Source organism: Crocuta crocuta, unplaced genomic scaffold (assembly GCF_008692635.1).
Source record: "Crocuta crocuta isolate KB4526 unplaced genomic scaffold, BGI_CrCroc_1.0 scaffold239, whole genome shotgun sequence".
Lineage (NCBI taxonomy): Eukaryota > Metazoa > Chordata > Mammalia > Carnivora > Hyaenidae > Crocuta > Crocuta crocuta.
Window position 1 is genome coordinate 149,644 of NW_027533255.1, and position 9,901 is coordinate 159,544.

Sequence of the window (9,901 nt, forward strand, 5' to 3'; positions counted from 1 at the left end):
CAAACAAATAAAAAAAAAAAAAAAAAAAGAAACGGGGGGGGGGAAAGGAGAGAATGCTTGGATCTAAAATCTTTTTAATTGCCTTGCCTCTTTACCCTGAGTTTTTATTTAGGAAAAAATAGAACAAGGTTTATATTATTCCTCCTCATGTTAAGTGGCAGTCTATATAAAAGGAACCGTCAATGACAGTGAAGGAACTCTATTCAGAAAAACATTATGAAAACAGGCTAAAGGAAGCAATAAGGAGTAATTGGAGCACATATAGAAGACAAATTCTTAATCTGTTCTGAATTTTTTATAAGGAATATATACTGACACACACAATATAATTTATTATATATACATATATATTTTTTTTTTTCTTGGGGACAAAAATATTAGCCTATTTTGTTCATTAGTGTAGCCACATTCCTAGACCTCGCACAAGGTAGGTACTGTGTTGAAGGAAATAGCAGTTTTCAAGCTCAAGTAAGTGGTACCTGGGCCACGCCTTTCTTACAAATTGTACAATATATCAATACTCTATTTCTGAGGACTGTGTGCAATATTTATATAAAATAAAACTAGGGGCGCCTGGGTGGCTTAGTCGGTTAAGCGTCCGACTTTCGTTTAGGGCATGATCTCACGGTTTGTGGGTTCGAGCCCCGCGTCCGGCTCTGTGCTGACTGCCAGCTCAGAGCCTGGAGCCTGTTTCAGTCTGTGACTCCCTCTCTCTCTGACCCTCCCCTGCTCACGCTGTCTCACTCTCTCTCTCTCCTAGAAATGAATAAAACATTTGAAAAAAAAACAACCAAAACTTGCATACCTATTTGAAACGAAGACATTGGTGTGGTACAATTTGATACACTTAAAATAATGGAACCAATACAGGAAGAAAAGAAATGAGTGAGTAATAAATAGAATATGTGCTTACAAAACTCAAGTGGTATAGACCCCAGACTAAACATAAACTAAGGATCAGACATGTCTGTGTATAGTCAGGAACATGTGAGGGGTGGCTCAATCAGACATGTGTGCGTGAGTATTTAACAAGACTCGTGTAAAGAACGAATGCCAAAAGAAGACGGAGGCACATGTGACAAGGATAACGCACTCAGAAAGCCTCAAGGGCAGACAGGAGATGTTGTGGAGAAATGCAGTCAACGTAATATTCATTTCATCATGGACTTCTCTAAGGGTCCTAATGAGAAGAACCACCAATAAATATGGGGGGGATGTGAACTTCCAACTCTGCAAGCATAAAAAAAAGCACATGTAGCAAAAGGTTCATGACTTTCTAAAAGTAATTTCATGCAAAAATAAGAAAATTAGAAACCCGAGGTGTCAGAAACATCATCTCAAGAACATTAGGGCATTATCTAGAGACCATATTAAGACACCCAACACATCTTGAACACCCATGAGTGTGCTGTGAAATCCAGACAGAGAGAAAGCAAGTTCAATGGCAGAAATTGTGTCAAAAGAGGTCACAAGATGGCTGACCAGATTTGTGATCGAGCACACAGGAGTTAACCCTGGGCATTCCTACAAGTATTTAACGTGGACAGTGACCGAAAAAGAGATGTATGAAACCAGGAAATATGGTCTCCTTTGTAACTGCTGGCTCATTACACATAGGAACTTTAGAAACCTACAGTAAATCATCAGAGAGGATGGAAACATTTTATACACATTTTCTACCATGAACACATTATTACACGACTTAATATACAAAAGTGTTAAGTATTAGTGTGTAGCTCTTTTTGGTTTGTGGTAGGAATTTTAGGAGTACAATCATTCTTCCATTCTTTATCTTTTCAGAGAGTAGTTTCAAAGAAGAGACATGAAATAGGTCCCTCCTTGCTTTTTCAGTGAACTGAGTCTTTGGAAACAAAGACACAGCAAAAATATTTGGCTTAGTACAGTCCTTAAGAAGATAGGTTTTCCAATTGATCTGTCCATCTTATCATGCACACTTTCTAAATTTATTATTGTGCAAATGTACAGAAACTGGCACACCCACTGTCTCTGGTTATATTTTGTGCCCAAGATAGCCTTAATCTCTCTCTCAGCTTGACTCAACTTTAGATAGGCTTCTTCCTCACTGCAGACCTCTGACCTCCCTTTTCTTAGAACATTTACTTCAGACAACATTTCCTTGGAGATCCCTTCACTGTTCTTTTACATATAAATCTTTTAAAAGGCTGCTTGCAAGTTTTATGATCTAGGCAGTCTTTCGCAAGGACCTGGCAGTCCTCCCCTGGAAGTGTAATCATCCAGGAAGACAGATCCCTCATTTCCCAGTTTCGATGGGAGGGTAGGCACCCACCTTTGGGCAGAAAGTCTTGCTCCAAATTCTAAAACTACTCTCTGTTAAGAAAGGAAGAGAAAGGTTACTATTGCTCTGATTAAAGCCAGTTATCAAGTAGAGATGTCCTATTATCTCCACAATTAGCTTTTAGAAATGTGTGAGCCCTATACAACTCAGGCGTAAAAAATGATGAAATTTTGCCATTTGTGACGACGTGGATTAGGCTAAGCAAAAGAAAAAAAAATTAGAGAAAGACAAATATGTGGAATTTAACAAACAAAACAGATGAGCTTTGGGGGGGGCGAAAAGAGAAGAGTGGGAAACAAATCACAAAATACACTTAAGGATAGAGAACAAACTGAGGGTTGATGGAGGGGAGGTGGATGGGGGGATGGGCATTAAGGAGGGCACTTGCTGGGATGAGCACTGGGTGTTGTATGTAAGTGACGTAGCACCAAGTACTACTCCTGAAACCAATATTACACTATATGTTAACTAGCTAGAATTTAAATAAAAATATTTAGAAAAAGGGGGTGATGGGGTTTAAGAAGGGCACTTGTAATGAGCACCAGATGTTACATGGAAGTGATGGATCATTCATGTGTACACTTGAAACTAACATTACACTGTAGGTTAACTAACTAAAATTTAAGTAAAAAATTGGGGAATAAAATTCTCCAGCCAGAGGTTTCAAGTAAAGTTGAGCTCAGAATGGCTTCTCCAGCCATTTATTGATCCCTGAATAAAAGTTTTCTTTTACCTGTTCAACTTTGTTCCATTTATGTTCAGTAGTTTATGTGTGGACATCTGCTAAAACATCAATTCTACATCTTTTCCGTATATTGTAATCAGCATTCTTCATGTGAAATAAAGACAATTGAATTCTGTCTATGGGTTTTCCAAACATTGATTTCATTTGTCCAATTTCCTGTCATCTGTTTAAGGCTTTTGTTGTTGTTATGCTAGAAGGCAAATATCAGAAAGGAGAGTAGATACTGCGAAGTTTACAAAATTGTTATAGTTTCTTAGAAAAATATGTTTGTTTGTGGGGAGATCTAAAGAAAACGGATAAAGGATGTTTTAAAAAATAATCTATGAATTGAATTGTGCATGCTATCTTTCCCTTCCAGCTGCCAAGTTAAATTCAGGAGTGCCTAGTTTTATAAATGCTTAGGGGAAACACATTAAAAATGAATACAAATATCCGAAAATAAAGTAACTGATGGCTTAAACCAAATTTTTAAAGTATATTATTTCCCAAGGGGTCTGGAAATCATTAAGAAATCCAATGACTTTAAGTGAGTATATCCAAAATCTTGTCTGTGAAACACTAGTCCTCCAAAACCTATAGGAAAATATACTTCCCTTGTCAAATAATTGTTAAAAACGATGCATAATGTATCAGCAACATGAAGATTCGAATTGCACATTAGGTTATAAAGTCTGAGCATTTTGCAGTAAACGACGAGAATGTGTTTAACTCCATAATTCCCAAATTTGCTTTTCTAAGGAATGTTTCTTATTGGTTTATGATTCTCTTTCCTGAGTTCATATCACAGATATCATATATATAATATATATGTATTTTTATATACTCCCTGTCTAAAAATGCATCCCATATCAGATAAGCTCATATTCAGTTTTTAGGCTTTTGCTCTTTTTCTTGTTTAAATTGCTTCTTGGTTACCATGACATTCAGGCCAGTTACAAACATATGCTGAATGTTCTTTCTACATTGAAGCCCTGATTTCATGTTGAAAAGCTACCATGTATTTGAATACGTCAAGATCCCTTCAGGAAGAGCATTAAAAGAACCACTAAAAGTTCTTGGATAGTTAATACCATCCTGAGTTTCTCTAAAAGTAGGATTCAGCCCTTTTTGTATTTCTAAAGACTTACCAGCTTCCCATTCCTCCCAGAGCAAAATGCAATTACTATGAAATGGTACACAAAATCTTTCCAATTCCCCCGCCCAGATATCCACACAAACATTTTCGCTCACCCCATCTATTTGTGCTTCTCAAAAATAAACCCCAATTTGTTTTGATGCATGTTCTTACTTTACTGGTGCCAACATCTTCCTCTGCCTAACAATGTCTTCCAGTTTCCCCTCGTGGCACATTTTTCTCTTTCTTGAGTGCTCAGTGCAAACATGATAATAGCGTCTAGGGTGAAATGGCACTAAGCATGCATTCCATATCAACCCCCTCGCGATAGAAAAAACCTCCCCCATTGAGACTGGGATGCTAAAAAACTACATTTTCTAGAATCCTCTGCACCCTGGGTCATGGCTACAAGGAATTTGGAATCCACCAATCAGACGGACTCCAAATGTGCAACTCCATTCATTCAGCTACTGCTGAAGCTTGTTGCTTAGTCATGCAGAGTCCTGATCATAGAAGATGAAGTTTCTCCATGGCTCAGGTCTGGAGGCTGGTTTGGGTGGCCATTCCTAAAAGCACAACTTCTTGATGCTTCTGCAGTCCTAAAGATTGAGCATCTGACTTAAATATACAGCAATCAAGGCTCTTTCTGCTGAAACCAGCCATAGTGTATTCTGTTCCCTAGAACGGAATTCTGACCTTTAAAAATAACATATCCTCTGTGAATTATAATTTCCTGGGCATTTAGCTGTTTTCTTATCAAAACTGGTACACATTAATAGCATTTATTAAATTCTATTTTTATGCCCTTTCTGTTCAGTGAAAACTTATTGTCTTTCATGACCGCTACCTCTTCTGTGCTCACCAAAAGGCAAAACTTTTCTTGCATCCAAACCTTTCTATGAGAGAGAGACCTGTCATATTTTTTTAATGTTTATTTATTTTTGAGAGAGAGAGAGAGAGCACAGGAGGGGCAGAGAGAGAGGGACTCACAGAATCCTAAGCAGTCTCCAGGCTCCAAGCTGTCAGCACAGAGCTTGATGCGGGGCTCAGAGGCATGAATCCACTGAGATCATGACCTGAGGCGCAGTCTGGCCAGAAGCTCAAGGGAGTGAGCCACCCAACTGCCCTAAACTGTTATCTATTTTAATTCAAGTGGTTGTCTTGTGACATGGCTCTTTCATGGGGTTTATCAAATTAAGCATTTAAATTATCTGTATTTCTTGCTGTTAGGGTGTAAGTGACCCTCTCTTGTCAATTTCTACATTCTACATGGAATCATCAACTACTTTTGTTTTTATTATTAGAAACTCTTTTGTAACAATGATCAGATATATATTTACAACATGCAATTTATAGCCATTTAAAAAACTGTTTAATCGTAACTATAATTAACCTGGAATCTAATATATAATTGAAAAAATTGGTTTTTTTAAAATATTTTTATTTATTTCTAGGAGAGAGAGAGAGACAGCGTGAGCAGGGGAGGGTCAGAGAGAGAGGGAGTCACAGACTGAAACAGGCTCCAGGCTCTGAGCCGGCAGTCAGCACAGAGCCCGATGCGGGGCTCGAACCCAAGAACCACGAGATCATGACCTAAGCGAAAGTCGGACGCTTAACCGACTAAGCCACCCAGGCGCCCCTGAAAAAATTGGTTTTAAATAAATGGTCCTCGCTGATTTGAGATGCCAATTTTGTCATGTACCATAAATGACCTCTATCCTGGACATTCTCTTTTGCTCCAATGAGTATTCATAACATCAAGCAGACACTACCAGCTTGTTGCTCTTATAATAATGTGATAATACGTTTAATAGACCAGAGTACACATACTCCCATCTTTTCTTTGAGAAACATTCCGTGTAATTTCATTTTTATTTACTTTTTTCAGATGGGATTTTGGATTCATTTAACTTTCAGCAAAAATCTCACTGAGATGATTTAAAACTTAGAGGTTAATTTGAAGAATGTTTCACTCCTTTGAAAATTAAGTCTTCCTATATAAGAACAAAGGGTTACTCTCAATTGATTTTGATTCACTTCTGTTTTGAAACAAAAACCTCTGTTTTCATTCATAGAAGTTCTGAACATGTCTTCTGATTTTTACTGCTTTGTAATTGATATTGTGAAATATGATTTTAAAAAACACATTTAATTCTAATTAGTAAATATGTGTCATTTACTTTTGTATGTTGATTTTTAAACTTGTCCACTTCATACACAGTTTATGTTTATAATCAGAAATATGTGACTCTGAGGGAGGGAAAATGTAAGAGACTGTTAAGTGCAGAGACCAAACTGGGGGCTGAAGGCAGGTGGGGGGGTTAAATGGGTGACGGGCATTAAGAAGGGCACTTGTGGGGATGAGCACCGGGTATTATATGTAAGAGATGAATCAATGAGTTCTACTCCTGAAGCCAAGACCACAGTGTATGTTAACTTGAAAATACAACAATAAAATTAAATAAATAAAATAAAACAAATGACTCCTATTATCAGGCTTTATGAAATCTATTAAGATCATATCCCTTCTGTTTAACTGCTTACTTAATGATCATTTTCTCTTTTAATCAGTCAGGTTCTTGCCAGTTTATGTTGTAAACATAAATGTTTACATTTATGTAATGTGAGACATTAGGCTAGGAAGTTCGTCACACAGGACGACTTAGAAAGTCCATGCAAGGCCCTCACAGCCATCCTCCCCTACTCACCCAGGCTCAAACAAAGCAGCTATGCCTGGGCCCACTGGGTCCCCAGTGGCCAGCAGCCTCCAGGGGCCAGCGGTCTGCTCCTCTGCTCAGGTCAGGTGAGGGCAGCCTAAGTAAGGCCTCTCTCTGTCTAAACAGCCAGAATTCGGGGCCCCAGCCAATCTTGAAGGCTGCCCTCTTAGGCTTTCTCCATTTATCCCCATCAAGCCTCAGCAGCATCAACCACGGCAGCCAATCTGAGACCAGACTTTCCATTTGTGTTCAAGGGCAGATCAGATGATTGTCAGCCACAAAGCAGTGACCTAGACCTTGGGGTATATTTGTTCCTGATGCAGGCTAACTTCTATGCACTCTCTCACCAACGGAGGGGCGGAAAAAGAATCACCATTGCAAGGACAGATCCCTCCCCACCACTGGCACTTTGCTTTTTCAATTCCCCTGGTTCCGTCCTACTGGAATATTTTTTACTCAACTAAAATCTTCTTTCACCCCCACAGCATTGTGGCTACGTAAAGTGGTCCAACCTTTTTCACGTCTTGTCACATGCAGAAAATAATTTGTCTGTAAAGCCTTATTGAGGTCATTAGAGGGGTCGTTCCTGGCCAGAGGGGATTGACCCCAAGGTCTTCAGGTTTCACCAGGCTGTTTTGAAGACCCGGTAACCCCTAAACCCCATTGTCAGGGAATTCTGCTGGGAAACACTGGCTTAGAGAATGGACCTCTCAGGTTCCATGAGGTGTCATGTTCGGCTGAAGCTGGATGATGTAAATCTACTCCTCCTCACATGCAAGTGTCCAGTTTCCTTCAGAGCCTGGAGTCTCCTTCCGATTCTGTGTCTCCCTCTATCTCTCTCTGACGCTCCCCCGCTCACTCTCTCTCTTTCTCTCTCTCAGAAATAAATTAAAAAAAACATTAAAAAACTTTAATGCAGCATCTCGGGGCACCCTCGATGGCTCAGTTCGTTAAGTGTCTTGACTTCGGCCCAGGTCATGATCTCACAATTCATGGATTTAAGCCCTGCACTGGCTCTCTGCTGTCAGTGCAGAGGCCACTTCAAATCCTCTGTTCCTCCCCACTATACTCTCTCAAAATAAATTTTTTTAATAAACTTTTTAAAATGCAGTATCTAAAGCTTCACTTTGAACCTACAGATTTGGCTCTACATTATTAAAAAAGTTTTTTGAATGTTTCTTTTTGAGAGAGGCACACAGAGTGCAAGTGGGGGAGGGGCAGAGAGAGGGAGACAAAAAATCCGAAGCAGGCTTTAGAATCGGAGCTGTCAGCATGGAGCCCAATGTGGGGTTCGAACTGTGAGATCATGACCTGAGCCAAAATCGGACACTTGACCAACTGAGCCACCCAGGCGCCCCTGGACCTACATTTTAGTATTTACACATGTGATTCACATCTACATTGAAACGTGGGAAACAATGGCCCAATCTGAATCTGTTTCCTCGCTTACAATAGGATTTTATCACCCCTCATTAATCCATGTCTTAAGTGAAACAGACAAGCCACTAAGTACAATGCATGGCACACAGAAACCACTTGACATGTTGATCAAAGGACTGGGTAGATCATCTGCCAGCCCTCATCACCTCCAACTGGCCTTAAAGAAGTGAGGATAGTACTTAACAGGACACAGAGGCCAGCTTGATATTTATAGCAGGAACATCACTTTTTTTGACAAGTTAGGGCCACAGTGGACAGCTTCCAGAACTGAAATAAGATAGTCCCAAGACAACAGTGTGTCATGTTGTCGCACACAGGTTAATACTCCCCACCCTCATCCTCTCCCTCAACACTATCTGCTCCAATCTCCTCATAATCCTTCTCAAGGGCAGCCATGTCCTCACGGGCCTCAGAAAACTCTCCTTCCTCCATGCCCTCACCCCCATACCAGTGAACAAAGCCACGCTTGGCAAACATCAAGTCAAACTTGTGGTCCAGGCGAGACCAGGCCTCAGCAATGGCTATGGTGTTGCTCAGCATGCACGCAGCTCGCTGTACTTTGGCCAGGTCTCCACCAGGCACCACAGTGGGAGGCTGGAAATTAATGCCAACTTTGAAGCCAGTGGGGCACCAGTCCACAAACCTGGTGCTGCGCTTGGTCTTGATGGTGGCAATGGCACCATGGACATCTTTGGGAACCACGTCGCCACGGTACAACAGGCAGCAAGCCATGTATTTACCATGGCAAGGGTCACATTTCACCANGCATGGACATCTTTGGGAACCACGTCGCCATGGTACAACAGGCAGCAAGCCATGTATTTACCATGGCAAGGGTCACATTTCACCATCTTGTTGGCTGGCTCAAAGCATGCATTGGTGAGCTCTGCCACAGAAAGCTGTTCATGGTAGGCTTTCTCAGCAGAGATGACCGGGGCATATGTGGCCAGAGGGAAGTGGATGCGGGGATAGGGCACCAGGTTGGTCTGGAATTCTGTCAGATCGACATTCAGGGCTCCATCAAATCTGAGGGAAGCAGTGATGGAGGACACAACATGGCTCATAAGGCGGTTAAGGTTAGTGTAGGTTGGGCATTCAATATCGAGGTTTCTATGACAGATGTCATAGATGGCCTCGTTGTCTACCATGAAGACACAATCAGAGTGCTCCAGGGTGGTGTGGGTAGTGAGGATGGAGTTGTAGGGCTCAACAACAGCAGTGGAAACCTGGGGGACTGGGTAAATGGAGAACTCCAGCTTGGACTTCTTGCCATAATCTACAGAGAGACGTTCCATCTGCAGGGAGGTGAATCCGGAACCAGTTCCCCCTCCAAAGCTGCGGAAAACCAAGAAGCCCTGAAGACCCGTGCACTGGTCAGCCTGCAAATGAAGAGGATTGATTTTAGCCTTGGTGAAAGCTGCAATGACTCCTTTGAATCCATAATTACATTGATCATTTTTTTTTAATTTTTAAAGTTTTTATTTAAGTAATCTCTACACCCAATGTGGGGATCCAACTCACTATACTGAGATCAAGAGTTTGCATGCTCTTCTAACTGAGCCACCCAG

The 9,901-nt window shown here is 40.8% G+C and overlaps 1 protein-coding gene across 1 annotated transcript; it reads right to left on the minus strand.

The window, feature by feature from the left end:
• Window positions 1-8,649: 8,649 nt before the first annotated feature.
• LOC144216925 (tubulin alpha-1C chain-like) lies at window positions 8,650-9,659 on the minus strand. Its single transcript, XM_077746373.1, has 2 exons — window positions 9,152-9,659; window positions 8,650-9,065 (listed from the first exon to the last, which is right to left on the minus strand). The coding sequence occupies exons 1-2, from the start codon at window positions 9,626-9,628 to the stop codon at window positions 8,652-8,654; spliced, it is 891 nt and encodes a 296-aa protein (XP_077602499.1). The 5' UTR covers window positions 9,629-9,659; the 3' UTR covers window positions 8,650-8,651.
• Window positions 9,660-9,901: the final 242 nt, after the last annotated feature.